Below are 21,136 nucleotides of genomic sequence, written 5' to 3'. Positions count from 1 at the left end.
ATGAAAGTCAAATTCCGTTGTTTGCTTCAAGACAAACGTCCTGCCATGTAGTGAGCATATTCTCGAATATCTAGCTTGTCTTCCGGACATATCTATATTTGTAAGCATTTTGTCAATTTCTGTGGGCTATTTGCAAATTTGTGTGAGGATTATGACAACTGCTAAGTGAGACCGTTTTACGATATATCTGTTTTTTTCTTTAATTATTTGCCTAGGTGTTATCATCGTTGGGGAACGTGATCGTGCACCTATGTATGGGTTATGACTGTGGAGTTTATGCCCCACTCCAGCTTCCGTTATCGGTAATATGGAATGCACAGAACCACTTACCTTATACCCAGAAAAACTTTAGCATTCAACCGTAAGAAGAGTTGCTTTTAATCTTATCTCCATTTCTTCATTTTATCTCACCAATAAAAGTATTTAACCTTTTTTGTTCATTTTATAAAATCACTTTTAAAAAGTTTGTTTCTTAATTTGATTAAAATATCTTCTTGATTCAAATAGTCCCTACTTCCTCTAAACCTTTTGCACTTCAGGGAGCCAAATTTTGGTTGTCTTTATATTACACCTGACTAACAATTGATTGTATGTTTATCTTACATACATTACCATATGTTTCTGTGATGTTATCCTCGTATGGGAGCTGCTCATGTGGAATGAAATGGGACACTTCGTACATTTGTCAATGTCCCTCACCTGCGAAAGTTACAGGAACCTACTTGTAGATCATATTCACTATTTTGTTCGGTCCCAGCACTTGCACGCAACCAGCGTATATCTACAGCAAGACAGTACTTCAGCCTGCCACTCCCGAATCTTTACTGACCAGCACTACACAATGAAAATGTTCTCCTGGCCTCGAGGAACCCCGATTTCAATCCCAATATACACATCTGCGATGCTGTTGAGAGGGATATGCGTGCCTTGAATCTCGGTTCTACTAATCGTCGTGAATTATGGGAGACTATGCAGTGATCATGGATCAGTATGGCTCCCCAACGTTTTCAGTGTCTTATGGATTCCATGCGAGCCTCATTGCTACAGTCATCAACGCAAAAGCTGGTACTATACGCTACTAACCAGGTGCACTATTCTAATTCAGTTCCTCATGAGCGTAAATATATGTTTATTACTACGGTACGATGAGATAATTGACAATTAGAGATGCGATTTTTCTGTAAATTATCAGGATATTTTCTAGTATTCAAAAAGCACACATTAACTTGATATTTGTTGCAGGACTACACAACTATCTGTATTCATCCAGGGCTCCAAGTGGAGAGATGCCTCTTGAGTGTATGATCTAACTTTCCCAATTTAAGTCATAATTTCTGCACTTTACAAAATAGCATTATTAGATTGGTACGAATGAAATATAAATATACGAATGATACTCACCAGAGCAACACAACACCGGGATGGACTAAGGTCACGTATCTAACGTTACAAACTCTGTACACGTCCAGTAATCACGTTGGGCTCCCCAGAGAATCAGCTGGTGGTGTGTTGTACAAAATCGTATGAAACTGTACCATAGAGAACACACAACTTCGAATGCATTTTCTTTACGAATTCAAACCACAAAATTCTCCACAGCAAGCCACAAAAATCATTAACAGTTTCTTGAAATTTATTTTCACTCTTCCAGTGTTCATACCTCAAAGGGGAGTAGTTGGAGGGAGAAGAAGAGTTTCCACTACAGATTGTAGTTACTGTTTCCAGACATATTCGCGTGCTCTTCCATGATACTGTATGTGTTCGTGCTGGTCCTTAACCGCCAAGCAATATCACCTGTCATTTTTCATATTACTACCTACAACGTGACCCACGTGCATACGGAACCTCATATTGTTCGCGGTAATGATCAGGTGACTGACAGAAACCAACGAAATTCTCAGGCTAGTTAAATTGTGGTTTATCTTGCTGTTATGCAACTACGGAAAGTTCACTCAAAATGTTCTCTATCTTCTCTCCAGTTATGACGTCGACTTTTCGAAAACACATTTCGTGTCCAGTGCCCTCATGCTTTCGTTTTGCTTACTTGGACCTACCTTTGAGTCCGAGTCGTCAGGGAATGTTTAGAGCACCTGTTGCACCTGTTGAAATATCGTATTTATAGAAAGCACAGATGTGACTTCTGTATGTGGTTATGAATCATCAGCTCCACGGTTCCTCATATTCGAAATAATTTGAATTAAAATGTATTTTCCCAAGGTTTTTGGCAACGCTGGCTCTGAAACTATGCACTATTTTTCCCCATTGATCCATATGAGCTTTTTTTTTCGTATGATATAATGACGAATCACTTCTTACAGATTGTCTGTGTAGTTCATGGGCAAACTATTGTATATATTAGGTTGTCTAAAACTTTTTGAGACTTTGGAAGTCATTAAGGATATATTTACTATAATTTGATAATAATAATATGAATAGGGCCTCCCCATACGTCCCGTTTTGACCGGGACAGTCCCGTTTTAGAAGCGTGTCCCGTCAGTAGATGGTTAAAACTAGTATTTGTCCCGTTTTATGCAACTGAAATAAATAAAGTAGAAACCCAGTACCTTTACTCCTTCTAAAGGTATTAATAATAACAAAGAGCCAATAATTGAACTGAAATTCCTTACACTAAACATGATCTACAGTTCGCAGTACTGCTCGAAAGGTAGCAGAGGTTTCAGCAGTTGCTTGTTGAACAAACTTTGACGTGTCTTTCCTGTTTCATAAATTTCGAATTACTTGACCCTTCCCCCTAACAAAGAGAGAGAAAAAGGATAGGAGCTCTGATATCAGGGCGCTGATAAGAACAAACGTAGGTCTAAAAGTTCAGAGTTGCTAATTCAGCACCAGTAGCAATCCTAGCCACATTCTTTTCACCTGTAGCTATTTTAGAACCAGTTTTCATAATCATTCTTACGTCTCTAAAAATATATTTTTAGACTTATATAGGTAGAGGAAATTCAAACGCGAAATTTTTAACGCCAAATTTCTTACGGACATGGCGATGGGTACAAGATTTTGGTAAATCAGAAGAGGGAAGATTCTTAAGAAGACAGGTTCTTCTGAGAAATAATTCTGATATTCTTCAGTACAGAGAGTCAACTTCTTACCCAATGTAAATATCAAGGATTCGAGGTAGGGCAAAGGAGCAAATGCAGGCAGCATAATGTTTTACTATATTGTAAGTTAAATGCTCTTTATATTTTATAGCTTATATATATTATGTTATATTACAATATAAACGTATTAGGTATTGCTAAGGTAAATGGGAACTAATTTACGCATTAACCTGTTTCTCATTTCTCATGATTTTAAAGAAGTCGAACCTGTCCCGTTTTCAGCTGAAGATTTTATGGACACCGTAATTATGAAGCAATGTATGCGTCATTTTGTTCTATGACTTTCTGACACTTTCCGGCAATAACATAATCCCGATGCTACAGTCCTTCTGACTCATGGTTCCCCCCTCCACACAAAAATGTGGGACATGCCTTTTATGCCTTTTTAAAAACTAACACCATTCAGGAAGTTCTGTAGAGACCGCAATAAATGATATTTGATGGCGCTAGATCCGGGATATACGGTGGTTGCATTAAAACCTCCCAGCAAAATTCTCTTAATTTCTGATGAATCATTAAGGATGTATGGTGGGCTGTCATTCTCAACAACATGCTTTCTATAGACCAGTTCCGGCAGTTTCTTTTGATTTGGTATATACCCCTTTCGATAACTGTCGATAATAAAGAATTGACTCTATCGTTCTTCCATGCGGTAGCAGCTCTTGATTCACGATAAACTTTCAATCCCACCAAACGCACAGCATAACCTTCCTGGGCATCAATGTTGGTTATGCCACAGACTGTGGAGCTGCTTCTCATTTCGATCACAATCGTTTCAGCACATAATTGACCCAGGTTATCCACTTTTCATCAACCCGTGATCAACTGCTTCACAAATGACATGTTCGTTATGTGTCAGTAGAGATTCGCAGACAGACATTCGATCGAGTAAATACTTTTGAGTCAAATCATGTATCATCCAAACATCGAGCTTTTTTCTTTATAGAGATTTCTTCACTGGCCTGTGCAGCATTTGAGCCTTTACCAAAATAATATTGTAAAATATATCGCTGTTTTGCGGAAAGTTCACTCACCTTCACTGCGCAATACCTTACGTTTGATTATAAGAATTCCAGCAATTTTTCCACATCTACTAGCTTCAACTATCAGTTGTCGAATGACGTAAATACTACCTGCTGCGACTCATATTCCCTGAGACAGGATCGCATCAAGAAATGTTTGTTGCGAGGGGTCCACGCTTTGAGAAAGAAATGAAATGAAATCTTTAAGTTTAACGTCCCACGGGTATGCCGGTTAGGCTAAAGGAGACGGTGATTATGAGAAATGAATGAAGTGGTGGAATAAAGAAAGTGGGAGGAAACGGAAGAACCCCGAGAAAACCCACGCACACGGTGTTTGTCCACCACAAAGTTCACTTGGCGGGAGCAGAGTTTGAACCCGGGACCCTATGCACCAGAGGTGAACGCTCTACCACTGCACGCTTTGGGAAGGGGACAATATTACAAGCCACTACATCTATGTAGTATTGAACGGGTATTATTCTGCACCCGAAAAGACGATAAGTAATTACAAAATACTTCCACCTATATTTCCAGCAAAAATATATAGAACTAGATTGATTTATAAGAGGAAGAAATTAAATCTTTTAAGTTTTACGTCCCACGCTTATGCCGGGTAGACTAAAGGAGACGGGAGGACCGGGAGAACCGGGAGGCTAAAGGAGACGGGAAAGTGGGAGGAAACGGGAGAACCCCGAGAAAACCCACAAGCACGGTGTTTGTCCACCACAAAATCCACACGGCGGGAGCTGGGATCGAACCAGGGACCCCAAGCACCGGAGGTGAACGCTCTACCACAAACACCGCGTCCCCCTTTATAAGAGAAAGAGTACAGATAAAGCGAAAGAACGAATTTCCTTGCTACATCAATAACTTCCCTGTCAAACAAGTATGGTATTATTGAGAAAGTGCACCAATGATTGTTGAGTTAAGAAGTTTTGGGAAGGGGACCGAACCCAGTGGTGAGTGCGCCCCTGTCCTGAGATGTTGAATTCAGACATTTTCACCCGGGCAAGATTGCGAACTCTTCGGATGGAGGGGTGTTTTTCTGTATTTTTCCAAAAAAGCAGCCTATTGGACAATTCCATTCACATGCACATCTTACCTAATATTGAGACTAATTGCGGATAAATATTTAATGTAAGATTATAAGTAAAAACAATCGTTTAATTTTATCTAAAACATTAATTATTAAGACTGGTAAATATATTTCGACTAAACTTTAATCGCTATTTACTGTAGTTGTTTTCGTTATTATTTCCTATTTACAGTAGTTACTGGTTGCTATTAATGTAGACGTTTGGTAAAAGAAGATTTAAAATAACTCAAATACTTTAATTTTCCTAAAACAAACGTACATAGAAGTATTTTAACAAAAAGTTCTCATTCTTTCTCACACTTCTGATTCTAAATCAAGCGTATTCGCCTTGGTTTCTTCGCTGCATACACATCAATAACTTTGTTTAGGAAATCTTCAGTAGGATCTTCGTCACGTTCAATAGTAATATTTCACTGATATACTACTATTCTGTTGATAAAATCTTTATAAATCCCAAATCAAGGTGACCAGAATTTTCACTTGCGAAAACGGGACGCATACGAATCGGCTACGGGGGGGAGGGAGTTTCTAACTTCCAAATTGAATTTTGGGACTCAGCAGTGTTCTCAATTTACAAAATACATAAGTAAGAGTGATAACACACTGTTTCTAACTTTACGTGTGCCACCAGGTCGAAGTGAGATGGTATGCGGTGGTATGCCGTATCGCCTGTGGTTTTTCAGTGATCAAGGCATACCGCCTCTGGATTTTAAGTGATCAAGACATACTGTCACGGGAGAGTAGATTTCTTCTGTAGAAATAATTACTAAACTGACAACATCGACATTTTTGTTATCTTTTTCCTACCTTTTGTTCTTAAAATGAAGTGTCTTCAAACAAGTTCATCTAGTTTATATTTTGATATGCCATATTGAATTGTTTCTTTCGTGTGTATGTGTGTGTGTCTTCTTCTCTTAATTCATATAAATGTCATGTTTTGGTCATGAGCGGATTTAGGGGGTGTCTGCTCTGGAAGCGATTCTTCCGGGGGTTTGAAATACCTCTCAAACGAGTGGGGAGTCCGGGAGCTTTCCCGCAGGAAATTATTAATATAAAAATTGGATTTTTGAGCATTTTCGTGTATAATTCTCTATAATTCAACATAAGAGGATATTTTTAATTATTTTTAGAAAGTTGTTGGCGGGGGATTAAAGTCCCTCCATGCCCCCCCCCCCGTAACTAAACAGAAGCTCTCCAGTGGTTTTCAGTCATTATGTAAATAGAAATGCAATCTTTTAGGCAACATACCCTCACTGTATTTCAACATTTCGATAGCCGGTATGTCGAGTCAAAATCGTAATAAAACATACCGCCTCTGCTTTTTTTCCACTTCGAACACTGTGTTCCACACAACAAATAATGGTTCCCGATTGCAAGTTCTACCCAACAATTCTTTTAACTAGTTGAACACTCAATTCCCACTTGAACCACGAACACTCAATTCCCATTTGAAAATTCAGAAGTTCCAGACACGGCTGAACCTTGGCAACGAGTGTTGGTATGGAAGAGAGTAGAATTTGCATTGACGATTTATATTTTGAATAATAATTACGGAACTACTTGGTCATTTTTACTTAAGAACGGGACATTTAGGCGTCCCGTTCGAGAATCGAAAAAAACGGGACAACGGTTGGGACTGTCCCGGCTAAAACGGGACGTCTGGTCACCTTGTCCCAAATCTAAGGCGGAGAACTGTGCCTTCCTGATCCCTCTAAATGACGCCCTTTGAATCTCACCCTCTGACTTCAATTTAGTTAAAGAAAGGTGTGTTTGCTTTAACAATCGTAAAACACATTTATGTTTGTTACTTCCGATCCGAGAAATGGAATTTAGGTCGCTCTATTTCAAATAACGCAAGAACTGTTAATTTTCAAGAACTGAAGTCTGCTAACGTTAGAGATCATATGGAATGATCGAAGGACCTTCCGTATCTTTCCTTTCCTATCACAATCTGTGCTAGTGCCACCTATTAATATATAATATAGGGCTGAAGTACAGTGCCTACTAAAATACAAACCTTTCATCAACAGTTGACAATTCCATGTTCAGCCAAACTCGCTCATAGTGTTAAAAAATACACAGGTTCTATGGACTATTTGGTATTCTATCTTAGATCTTACATGCTTAATATTTATATAGAATGGGTCTGCGTCATTTATATGAGAGATCGGATTTCGTGTGCACGTGCATGGAAAGAAAAGCAAATAATTGGGTGAAGTAATTTCTACAATTTGTGAATGAAATTTTGAGAGTTACTGAGGAGGGAATGAATTTTCTTCGGGGGGGAGGGGGAGATTCCCCCGGCTACCTCCTGAATTCATCCCTGAATAAATGCTGCTTCTATAGAATTTAAACTGTGCCAGAATAAAAACAAACATATTCGAGTGGGGAAAGACTGTATTTGCACCAACTGTTAGCTCTGTAATGTATAAAAAAAAAAGTTTGGCAATTAAGCAAAAGCCTAAAAAGAACTCGTTCACACAGGCTTGCGTTAAAGTCAACTCCTTCGTTGATTGATTGGAGGTGTTTCAGTTGCGCAGCTTCATGAAACAGGATAGGTTAGTGTAACGGAAAGTGCACGACCACATTTTTCTTCGAAGGTCTTTCACGTTCAACACTTCTTTTGACAAATTTACAAGAACAAACACCTTTGCGACTAAGTCAACAGAATTCATATTTGCACAAGAAATCTTGCTGCGTTTTTGTTCTTTTAGTCTACAAACATAGCACGAGTTGAGCACTAGGCCTGGCATTATTAGAAACATCAACACTTGCTTGTCTGTATCTCATTCTGAACGTTTGATGACAATTGCAAATGTAAACGAAATATAAACGAAAAGGAAATCCTAGGAAACATGCGTAGACAGCTCGGTTGATAGGAATAATATATATGCTTTAAATGCGCTTGTTTTTTTTTAATACAGTGTGTTTCCAATCAACACCCATATAGCATAAAATATCCAAGAACATTCTACATGTCCCGTGCGTGTTCGGCGACATTAAAATTCACTGTATTAACTTTAAGAATAATGGAAATATTCTTGGGATTTCCCTTGGATTTCAAAAGTATGTTTGGGGGCACAGTGGCTCAGTGGTAGAGCGTTCATCTCTGGTGCTTGGGGTCCCGGGTTCGATCCCAGCCTCCGCCAAGTGAACTTTGTGGTGGACAAACACCGTGCTCGTGGGTTTTCTCTGGGTTCTCCCGTTTCCTCCTACTTTGTTCATTCCACCATTTCATTCATTTCTCATCACCGTTTCCTTTAGCCTAGCCGGCATAATCGTGGGACGTAAAACTTAAAGATTTCATTTCATTTTTCAGAAGTGTGTGTGTGCCTGTCATCGAAAAATATTTGTGTGTCCAAATGACATCCTCTGGCTATCTCACAAAAAAACCAGAAATATTCTACAGGAATTGCACAGGAAAATCTGCTTCCTGGACATAAGCTGACATCTGAATTTCCATAGAATCTCCACGGGACGTTCATTGACAAACAGGGACGCTTGGTGTTCTGGGAATGGACATCTCTATAGCATGTTGGTAGGGAGGGAAATTGTCATATGACTCCTCACATAACATTTTTTTAGAGTCATATCAGTAGGGTACTCGCAAGCCATCAAGATACAACAAGTAATACTGTGACAGTAAAACACCTGGTGAAGTTTTCCCCACTCAAAAACCTAAGTAAGATGAAATGAATATTTGAAAAATACAAAATATTTAGCCTAAGTCTTTAGACCTGTTACGTATTCCCGCACAAATTGTATTTTGCATCCTGAGCATTATGCTAATTCGCTAATCTCAACAACACTGCGGGTAATCTATCCAGCAAGGATGATATTAATTACAACCACTGGAATACACGTGAAACCAATTTTTTCTTATTCATATCTTGGGATCATAGGCGCCGACTTTGGGGGGGCAGGACACTTTTGGCCCCCCCAATATTTAAAGGTGGGGTCCTCGCCCCCCCAATATAATCCAGTTGAGGAAGAATTACCAAAGAGGAGCAAGAATTTCTGTCGTAAATTACGTCGTGCCTTTAATTCAATATTAGGAACAGCCTTCTTATTCGATAGAAAGCACCATTTTCAAATCGGCGTTTAACCTTTTTAGGATTTCCACTTTTTGAGGTAAATTTTAGATTTTCACTCAAACAGCTACTGCTTCCTTACTATTTATCGTAGGATCGTGGTTCATACCTAGTTTTTCTCAGGATAGATCATACTTTCCAACGGTGCCACTCTCTTGTCCGTATTATACACCAGAAATAAGAAAATTGAAAGAAAAGCATTAGATTTTTCGAAAAAAAATTCGAAATGTGTCCCTCTGGCCCGGGCCTGGGCTCACATAGGGATCTGAATCTTTAAAAAAAATATTGTTATATACATAATACGTGCGCAAAATTTCGTTCTTGTATCTTGAAAACTGAGGTCAGGAGAAATTTTTGAAAGTCTGAAGGTGACCCATCTTTTCATATATGTATATAAGTAGAGGAAGTTCGGGTATTATGGAATAGTCGGATAATATGGAATACCTCATTAGCTCGCCTGTGATGTGTTGCTTCCAAGCGCAGAGGAAAGAAACTACTACCTCACGTCCCCATGATGCTCTACAGTCAGTTTCCATGTGATTGTGACATTCGTTGTGTTGGTAGACGTGAAAATCTGATTTCTTATTCAGGAATACTTTTACAGGTAAATGGTTTACAACCTGTATTTTCCTATTGAAATGTAACAGAACAACAATTCTTTATTTACTATGACGTTGGATATACAGAGTGGTAGTTTGATAAGCGCCATTATCCTATACGCCTTCGAATGCGTTTAACAGCTCTTTCGTTTCCAAGCTGGCGTGGAGGGCAATATGGAATACCCGCAAGAAAAGCATGGTATTCCGTATTCCGTATGGTATTCCGATTACAAAAATATCTATCGGTATTGGGCAATTAAACATACATTTATGATGACAACAATGCTAAGTGTATTTTTTTATTACAGCAAATTGTCTGATGATACAAGGGATGAGCTTGGGTCCAGCGTTCATCATGTTTAATGTGAGCACACAATGACTGTGCCGATCCTGAAGCAGAGTATTATATTTATGACTTTTGCAAGTAATCACAATCAGTTACGGCTTGGCATTCAGAATTTTCATATATTGTCATTGTATTCTTTGTATGTTCAACTGAAAACTTTTTTTTCTTTTCTATACAGCATTTGTATTCCATATTACCCGACTATTTCATATCACCCTCCAAAGTGATTTCTTTACAAATTATAAATTTTACCTACCCCTGTAACGAAACTTCTTTATCAAGATATACATAAATAAAGCCAAATATGTAAGGCGTATAGTTGTTTTCCTTTTTGTTTCAATGTGCAATTATTAACTGAGTTACAAGCGAAACAAAAATGGTATTCCATAATACCCGAACTTCCTCTATATATACCTAGGTATAAAATATTTTTAAAAAATGTACTGCATCATTCCTATTTAGCCTAGAGTCATGGTTCAAACGCTATTTTCTTCAGTATAATAAGCCCTTTCCAACGGTATCACTCACATGTCCGTATCATACACCTAAACCAGATAATTAGGGAAAAACTCGGAAGTATTTTTGGAAATCCAACCAAAAGATTTTGCCCCTCTGGCCTAGGCCTGGGTTGGCGTAGGGATCTGATTTTTTTCTAAAAATACATCGTTATGTACATAATAGGTGTGCAAAATTCCAAACTTGTATCTTAAATACAAAGGGCAGAAAAATTGTTGAAAGTCTGAATTTAGGCTCTCTCTCTTTATACACACACATACGTATGTACTTATTATAAAAATTTACTGCGTCATTACTATTTAGGCTAGAGTCATGGCTTAAACGTTATTTTCTTTAGTATAACAAGCCCTGTCCAACGGTGCCACACACATGTACGTATTGTATTCCTGAACCGGAAAAATCGGGAAAACTCATTAAAAAAATCAGCCCCTCGGAACATTTACGGCCCTCGTGCCCGGACTCGGCTTCACGTAGAGATCTCAGAAAAATTTGAGAAACATCCAAAGGTACATACAATTCCAATCTGATATCGTGAAAACTACAGGCGTGAAATTTTTTTGAAATTTGCCTTAAGAAAAAGTAAAAAGTCACGCCCTTCCTCACCCACTTGGCGCAGCCAAGTTGACCATCTGGTTCCAAAACGCATCTGGGGTGTTCTTTGGTCCATCCTTGACTTGACTAATAAAAAAATGACTTAAGTACCTGTTATACAACCTAAATAAGAGGTTAAAGACCATAGTACGCCATGGTAACAAAACTTACCAAAAATCCTAAAAGAGTTAATAGAGCACTGAAGCTTCAATCAACACTATGGTAACACTGATATGAGAAGTGAAGATCAATGTGGTGCAGTGAAGTTCCCAGAATTTGAATTTGAATTTGTTTTAATGCGTTTACACAAATTTGACTTAGGTCATGAATTTAGCAGCGGAGCAGATGCAGCAGACCGAGATCTGGAGGGAAGGGGACCTTTATCCAGCAGTTGATAGAAAACGACTGAATATGATTATATATTTATTCATTGTTTTGGCCCCCCCAATATTTTCTTCAAGTCGGCGCCTATGCTTGGGATCAACTGGATGGATCACCTCCATTAAGAACTCTTATTATTAACTTTTGATCCTAGATATCCTGACTAAAAATTGATGGTAATCCATTAAGTTGTTCTGGGAATTTTGTGTATTCCACTGACAGATAGTGCTAATGTAGAGAAGGCTTGGTAAAACAAATTCCTTAAAACTTGAAGCGCCCGATCTTTAAAGTAATATATCTCTGAAAGCTCCTTAGTTACGACAAGCCACCTGCAAGAGATGATGAGGATGATGATATTTCTAAAACTATTGTGCATATTTATCTTAAGCGAATGGCAGACTGAATCCAGAATACATGAAGAATCAATTGAGGGAAAACTGCTGTTAGGCGAGTATCATACAAGAGAAGTTACCAAAGACATTTGGGGGTCCTCTTGAGTGTCATAGTGGAAACAATGTTACCTCAGAATGTCAGAGGCCTATCTCATAGGATTTGTTCGAAGTGACAACTGATGAGTTACTAACATATTATATTTTGTTATACAGAGGTTGGTTCATTTATATTGAACCGAAGTAAATGTGCAACTGTATTGCACATGCGCAACGAATGCTAATTTCGATAAGAGTATCAGTTAGGAAAGGTGACCTGCAGATGGAACAGAATCAATGGTGAAAACACGGCATTTCCTAGGAAGTAAGTGGCACATTCAAATTCGGATTATAAATGAATTATATATGTATTCTTGGTATGTTGAACGAAAAGAATTTTGCAATTATTTCTACCACTGCTAATTTATTTCAGAAGGTAACCGAGCAGACAGGAGTTCCTTTCCCAGGCCATATCTCTGATCATGCTCAATGCAGGTTACCAATATTTTCATTTACTACTCTTTTTCACCATACATGTATTTAAAATCAGACCGGAAAATAATCTAAAATCGCCATTGGTTTCTAATCGGTTCTTGATTGTGTGCGATATGCAAGTTTGTCGTTCAGCTTATGTCGTTATATCCCAATACTTTTAGAGATACACTCAGACACCGAGACAGCGAGATGATGTACGGTGGGACAGTGATAGAGCGAAATCTGTCTTTGGTTCGATCCTAGCTCGCACCAAGTGGGCCCTGTGTCCCCGTGAGCGTGGACTTCCTCGGTGTCCTCCCGTTTCCTCTCACTTCCTTCATTTCACCATTTTTCGATCATCTACCAAATGAATGTAAAGCATGTAAGCTTGCACAAGATAAAAGAATCTGCAACTTTCGTGGAAAGAAAAAAGACGTATCGGGGCACTTAGATTGACACAATCAATGAAATGCTGCTTCCAACAAAACGATTTAATTTCTGAGAACAAAAAATGTCTAAACCCATAGGTCGTGTCAATTAAATAAGGCAGAAACTTCCACAAAAATAAAGTTTACAAAAAAAAAACTCCGTCGCCTTTTTCTTTTCACATTTGGTAAAGAATTTATGTGAAATACTAAAATTTTAAATTGTGTTCTCTGTTCATTCCCACAATCAAATATGAAAACATTATCTCTTCTTTTTCTTGCAACAAAATGAATTTAAGAACTTCTTGATTCATTATTTTTTTTTTAAACACTTGTGTTTTAATCTAAACAGCTTGAATTTTCAGTGATGCTGTAGCTCACCTAGCCATCCCTAGCTACGGGTCTGTATCGGGAGCGCCAGTTCTGAAACGACTCTGGTTCAAAATCAAAGTCGTTCTGTCAGAAGCTAAATATCGATATGGCATTTTTTCTTGATTTGTTTTCACGTGAGGAATCATCTATTTGAGTGACTGATTTACCAAGATTGTGTCCCCCGTATATTCAACAATTTGCAATTCCTCCTACACAGATGTGTGGAACTCAACGGAGATCACACTGAAGAAATGTTGTTATATTGTTGAAATACTGGGACGTTTTAGACACTCTATAACTAGTATTGCCAATAAGTCAGTAAGGGGCGGGCAGGGTGGCCAGTTACTTTCTCCTATGATTCACAAACGTAAATGAAAAATTCGAAATTAGAGTGGAAGGATAAATTGACAAATAGGATAAGGGAGAACCCGAGCACTAAATCCGAGTAATTATAACTCCGTTATACAGGTATCATTTACGCACATTAATTAAGCTTCATCGAATAAGATTCTGTAGTAACATCCTACAGTGTTTAAAAAAAGTAGATCATTCATAAAAGTCTGTTTGGAAAAGAAAGATAAAATTATTTGACTTGAGATCAACATATTAAAGAGATAAAGTAAAATACCAGAGAAAAGTAATTAATTTGTAAATAAGAAGTATACACGTAAAAAAAAAAGAAAAAGAAAAAGAAAGCAAGAAAAAGAAAATCCTGCTGGGGAGAAAGAGAGAGAGTGAATTTAACATCCTCGAACATCCTTCAAGGCTATGAAAGACGGTAAATATAAATGAATGGAATGATGGAATTAAGAAAGTGGAAGAAACGGGATAACCCGGAGTAAACCAATACAGAAGTGTTTGTTCACTACAAAATGTACTTGGTGTTACCAGGGATCGAAGCAGGACCCCATACATAACGGCAAACGGTCTATATTACTGACCCCACAGCCATCCTTTCATATTACTGGCGAGGTGCCGGTCCTGGTGAGACGAGGCGGCCCTACCCCGCAATATTAAATTGAAAATCTTTGAGTTTTACGTCCCACGGTTATGCCGGTTAGGCTAAAGGAGACGGTGGTTATGAGAAATGAATGAAATGGTGGAATGAAGAAAGTGGGAGGAAACGGGAGGACCTCGAGAAAACCCACGAGCACGGTGTTTGTCCACCACAAAGTCCACACAGTGCGAGCTGGGATAGAAACCAGGGGACCCCAAGCACCGGAGGTGAACGCTGTACCACTGAACCAACGCGCCCCCAATATTAAATTAAGTATTACAGGATCTGGATATCTAATATTTAATCACATATGCAGTACTTGAACGTCCCAAGTTACCAGAAACAGCGCCGCTGACTTGACCAAATAGAACTTGAATAATATTAGGGTTACTTAGTTTAAAATACATAATATTTCAACGAGCAGGAATACAGATTATTTATTTGAAAATCACAGTATTTGAATCTAGGTTTTCACTCCAATATTCAAACTCTGAAGCTAGAAGAAAATGTTAGCTGTAATAGAAATAAAAATGAGAAACAGCCGAGCTAACAATTTTGTTTGCTTGGATATTGTCTTTTCATAATTTAAGAGAAAATTCAGCATAACACTAAATTACAATGCGATATTTCAAACAAAAATGCAAATTTATCAGCTAATGTCTTTTTAAAGAAAGTATTAGTATCCTTTAGACATATTAATGAAAGCATCACTACGACACCTTCATTTTCCGAATTCCTAGAATGTAGTCTAAATTCACAAAACCTCATTCACCACTTCTGTTTTATGTAATTATACAATAAGATTATCAAGGACGGGTCCTACTATTTATGTGGGCTCCAACCCACGCTGAGGAAAAAATTCTGCAGTTGGAGGGTGTACATTATTACGAAAGACTTCATCTTGCACAGAGTACCCCATATTCTTTTTATATTATCCACACCAACCACACCGACAACGTTTGGGAGGTGATTCCTGACATCAAGATAAGACAAAAACTACAGACCAACCTGGGTGCACAAATGCTTCCTTTCAGAGTTATAGGCTGCCGAAAACATGAAAAAATGAACTTTAAAGGTCCATAGCTTCAAAATTATGGGACTTACCGTCGTGTATCGTGCCAAGACTAATATGTGCGCTATCCAAAAATACATGTTTCCAAATCCTAAGGTACTCACGCAACAATTTTTATAGTGGCATATAATTTGAAGTACTCATCAACTACCTCTATAAAAATTGTTGCGGAAGTACCACAGGATTCTTTAATGTGAGAAATTACCTCTTATAATTTGCCGGTGTGGTTCATTAACACCCTGTATGTATGTATATAGAATATAACATAAGTGCATGGCCAAAATTGACAAGGTGATTGCGAACATCCGAATAAGTAAAAATGTTGCTATAAACGTGGGTCCGATGCCGTTTTGCTTCCAAGATACAGGGTGTTCAAATGTCGAGTCCCTCTAATGGTTCACTATGGTAAAGTGAATGGAAATGTTCAATATTAAAGGAATAAAATATAATCAAACGGAATTATGCTGTGCAAATAAATTTACACTAACATAGAGAAAGAAACTAATCAACATTTAAGCATTTACTCTCACTGCACTTTGGACACGTACACTCATGTCCAAAATTATTGTCGCATGTCTATAAATTTGTTGTTGTAGGAATATAATTTGATAACAAATTCGCCCGGTATTTCTTATAATGGTAGTATGTGTATAATCGGCAAAGACACGTATTTGGCAAATTTCATGTCAAAAGTGCAATAAATAAGAACAATAAAACGAAAATAAAATTTTCTTGTCCATTTAGCAACATTTTGTTTTACTCATTCTAATTTTCGTATTTATAATTCTTTTCCTAAGAAATTTACCACAAATATACATTTCCCAATTATACACATAGTGTCAGTATTAAAAGTACCCTGCAAAATCATTATCAAATTATATTCGTACAAGAAGACAGTTATGGATATGCGACAATTATTTTGGACATGAGTGAACTTACAGTATGTAGGACAGTGCCGGATTTACGTATAAGCTAAACAAGCTGTAGCTTAGGGCCCTACTTTTTTTGGGGGGGGGGCCTAAAATGAAAGAAAAAGCTGGATGTACATTTCCAAAAAATAAAATAAAATCTACTATAGCAACAGTGTGGTTCTATGATGTAAGTAGTGGGGCCCCTTCTGCTAGCCTGTTCCCTAAAATGTCAGTTCACAAAGGACAGATGTACTATAAAAGTCCTGATCACCTTCAACAGCTTAGGGCTTTATCAAATCTAAATCCGACTCTGATGTAGGGCGATATGAACAGCGACGCAACTAGGCTAGAACTCGCCTTATCCCCCCCTCCCCCTGACCAACCAAACCAAAACGCTCTCAGACTACATCTGATACTGGCATCACACAGTAATTCTCCTATTTCAGTTTTTCTTCAAGTGGTGAAGCTTGATTTCAAAATTGCAGAACTTAGTTTAATTTTTAGTACAAGATAAAACACCAAATTACCGGTAATTAATATTTGATCGGCAAATAACCTGAAATGAAATGAAATCTGTTTTACGTCCCACGGTTATGCCGGTTAGGCTAAAGGAGATGATGATGATGAGAAATGAATGAAATAGTGGAATAAAGAAAGTAGGAAGAAACGGAAGAACCCCAAGAAAACCCACGAGCTCGATGTTTGTCCACCACAAAGTCCACACGGCGCGAGCTGGGATGGAACCAGGGACCCCAAGCACCGGAGGTGAACGCTCTACCAATGAGCTACCGCGCCCCCGAAATACCTGAGAATAGCATGCTTGACATATTATAGTCTTATCATAATAACTGCAAATCACAATGTTTCTGCAATTATATCGGGATGTGCATATGTGAAGAATGAATCAACAGTCTGTTGCTTTAAAATAGAGTATTGAATTATGGCAAACAGCCAAGCTGTTGTCTCGAGTATTATACTCGAACATTTTGCAAATCTCTTAAATCGATGTAAGTTAAATGAAAACACAGAAAGCTGGAACTAAAATTTAACTTTGCGGGCTCTTTTCGCTGCAAAGGTTTGTACAATGTCCTCAAAAGATAGCTACAAAGCCAACTTACGCTCTATGGATATGATTCTAAGGTTGATGAGTTGTTATTGTCCTGTTAAGTTTCTGAGGTATTTTTTTCTTTTATGATCTTTAGTTTGCTAAAACTCCTTTTCTTGCCTTATGAGAGCCATATGGGCCCCATACACGTAAACACATGCCTGAAGAAACAGCTCGACTTGCATGGAAAATGATAAAACCACAGGCAAGTTGATCGTGTATGGCCTCGTTCATTCATGTTGAAAGTTTTAAAAATCTTCTGAAAACATGGTTGATGTTTTTGCCGTTCTGCATGCATGTTTACCGTGTATGGGCTCGTTCATGCAAGGTGGCTGTTTTATATTTAGGTCCGCCAATCACGACAGCGGAAGAAATCACGTGACTCTTTCCTCCGTCGCGTGCCAATGTCGTTGAAGATGAATGGTCTCCACATTTCTCAAACTACTTTCAGTAAGTTGGATAGCATGTTGGTACGTGTGTGGGCAAAAAATTCTTTCAAGATGCATGATGAAAGAAACCTTTCATACATGTTGGCCATGCAACTGCGTGCGTCTATGGCGCGCTATAGACACACACACTTGTGTGACCAACATGTTTCATCATGCATGTTGGAAGAATTTTTCGCCCCCACACGTACCAACTTGCTGTCCAACTTACTAGAAGAATGAGGGACCATGGCGGCTCAGTGGTAGAGCGTTCACCTTTGGTGCTTGGGCTCCCTAGTTCGTCCCAGCTCATGCCAAGTGAACTTTGTGGTGGACAAAACTCCGTGTGCGTGGGTTTCCTCGGGGTTCTCCCGTTCCCTCCCACTTTCTTCATTCCACCATTTTACTCATTTCTCATCACCTCAGCCTCCTACATGAAAATAAAGTAATCTGAAAGGCTATAATGATTATTTAATATACCTATAAGGTATCATAGCAGAAATATATCACAGTGATATTTAGAATATTTATTCTCTGGTGCATGTGGTCCTCGGTTCGATCCCAGTTCGCGCCAAGTGAACTTTGTGGTGGACAAACACCGTGTGAGTGGGTTTTCTCAGGATTCTGTAGTTTCCCCCACTTTCTTCATTCCCCTATTTAATTCATTTCTAATCAGGCATCACTATCACCGTTCCTTTATCCTAGCCAACAGAAGCGTGGGACGTAAAACTGAAAGATCTCCTTTAATTTCATTTTCACAATGTTTACCATATTCATATTTTACACGTCTCTTTTATGTAGGTCTACGGTTGGCGACAGAGAAAAAAAATTCCGAGATAGTCGTGGGGCAGGTGGACATAATTTCGAAAGTAGTTCAGTGGCTCATGAATCAACCTTACAAAGCCAGTGGCGTAGCACACTTTTGCGGGCCCCCCGCAAAGTATAGAGAAGGGGCCCTAGTTGTAAAGCCGATAGAAGTAAGATTGAAGTTCTACTTCTTTAAATCTTTATTCATCGCAAGACTTCGGGGCCCCCTATACGTCGCCCCCCCCCCGCACTACGGGGGTTGCGGGGGCAGCTGCCACGCCACTGTACAAAGCCCAATGTGACTCACACTTATGCTGGTTGTTGTTTAAGGAAAAAGGCTACACAAACGTGCATGTTCAATCTTCATTATTCATAGTTTGAGAATAAAGAGTCACTTTCACAATCGAAAAGCGAAAAGACAGAATCCTTTCACACATCAACATATCTTACATAAACAACCACCTTCAAAGTAATTCATAAATAGAAACTGCGTTTTATTTTACCATCCTGGGTTCGATTCCGGTGGAGATATTCGGTTGAAGAGGTGTAACAGCTTTTTCTGGCCAGCCATTCTGAGTAAAGGTTTCCCTAGGGTTTCCTCAATCACACCAGGCATATGTCGAGGATGACATCAAACATATAGGCCGCTTCTTTCCTTCCACAATTCCCTGGGCAGTGAGATTTTCATTGTTTAGCTTTAGATGCAGTTATTTAAGTATGTGGAATTGAAATATATGTTTGTATATTCTGTATAGTAATCAACACCATAAACTATATTTAAAGAAGGTCTAGTTTAAAAATTGCGGTTGGTGTGGTCTAGTGGTCTTGGGTTCAAGCAGTAGCGTAGCCAGGATGTGTGTTTGGGGGGGGGGGCAAGTGCTGTTATAAGTACATATAGAAAAATTACAAACAAAAAAATATATAAACATAAAAATATATAAAAAATTACAAACATCAAAGTACATTGTCGGACCTCTTTGGGGGGCCGGCCCCTCCAGGCCCCCCCTTCCCTACGCCACTGGGTTCAAGCCCCTTTGTAGTGTATTTAACTGCCCTTAAAGTGTCTGTGTTCATGTCTCCGTCATGATGGATGAAGTAGGAAAGAAAATAAGATAAACAAGGAGACAAAAGTCCCGGATCTAGTAATTTATCGTGGATCGAGTCTTTGCCTCGTATCTAGAGATTCTGGGTTCGAATCCGGTAGCCAGCCATCCTAAAAGAGGTTTTTTCCTCAATTCCACTACAGGAATGCCAGGATGGCACCTTCTTACACCAGCTCTTGCCAACTTCTACTTTCCTTGTGATTGTAATTGATTGTTGGATTATTATTAACGATTGCTACATATTTGATGGTTCTTGTCAGTATGATCAGTGAAATTACATTTTTTTGTTTTCATAAATAATCTTAAAACTTTTTCCCAAAACACTGCAAGAGTTGACATCTTGAGAGTAAACTTCTGTCATTGGATTTTACCATTACACATCATACATAATTAAGCTGAAATGTTAGTACTTACCAACGGCAAACTCGCAAGACGGTCCAAAGAAAACATTCATTTTCTGACGTGTAACTAAATTGATGATTTGCTTCATTCCATGTATATTGGAGCATTCCGAATTCTTGTAGGTAAAACGTAACTTATAATAAGGCAATATTCCTTGATTTACAACTTCGTTAATTGCCACACAAAACGCAGGTTTCACTCGCGACCACGACGGCAAATATTTAGCGTCTTCCGGTAAAATCACGGCGGCGTTGATAAATTGAAACTCCGTAACCTCACCACCACTTCCCGATGAGTTATTATCACTCGTACACGATTCCCAATCTAAATCGCTATCCCACGAAACACACTGAAGATCGGAAGTTGTAGCACTCAACTTCACTCCCGAATCGGTATTCCCACCCGCCGCCCTACAAGCCGCTAGCGCTACCAGCAACGTTACCAGCATCACCAGCGAACGCGAACTGCGAATTCAACGGAAGCAACAGGTCTCCACCTTCGCCAACAACACTCACCTCACCGCGAAGCATCAGCTAGTCTTCGAGAGTCACGCTTAGAGGAGCCACGTGCGAAAGAATCACAGCTACCCACCCACCACACTTTCATTGATAGAAACACGAGAGGGGAGGGGGAGCGGACTCATTACTCGTACTACAAACTATCAGGTGAATTACATAGACGTTCAAAATTCATTTCTTAGTATTATTATTGCTAAATATAGTTTTCTTTTCTTTCTTTCTTTTTTATTTCACAAGTTGTATTGGTTGGTTAGACTGGAATATAATGCCCCTTTCAACACAGCATCTATTAAGAAACGTGGTGACCTATACCTTGACGTGAGATTTCTAAAACTC

At 38.7% G+C, this 21,136-nt stretch overlaps 1 protein-coding gene across 7 annotated transcripts in view; it reads right to left on the bottom strand.

Moving 5' to 3' along the window:
• LOC145668122 (atrial natriuretic peptide receptor 3) overlaps nucleotides 1–20,819 on the bottom strand; it is a 753,866-nt gene extending 733,047 nt beyond the window's left edge. For 3 of the 7 annotated variants that reach the window (XM_081735677.1, XM_081735679.1, XM_081735678.1), the window contains exon 1: nucleotides 20,295–20,815. In XM_081735677.1, coding sequence (XP_081591803.1) covers nucleotides 20,295–20,730 — 436 coding nt within the window. In that variant the 5' untranslated portion in view covers nucleotides 20,731–20,815. Of the gene's footprint in view, nucleotides 1–20,294 lie in introns of all 7 variants that reach the window. The other 4 variants (XM_081735673.1, XM_081735674.1, XM_081735675.1 and 1 more) reach the window with 3 other exon arrangements.
• Between the last annotated feature and the right edge of the window lie 317 nt (nucleotides 20,820–21,136).

The sequence above is a fragment of the Thermobia domestica genome, chromosome 13 (genome assembly GCF_964235325.1).
Source record: "Thermobia domestica chromosome 13, izTheDome1.hap1.1, whole genome shotgun sequence".
Taxonomy (NCBI): Eukaryota; Metazoa; Arthropoda; class Insecta; order Zygentoma; family Lepismatidae; genus Thermobia; species Thermobia domestica.
The sequence above is the reverse complement of the archived record's forward strand: the minus strand, read 5'-3'. Positions and strand labels throughout refer to the sequence as shown.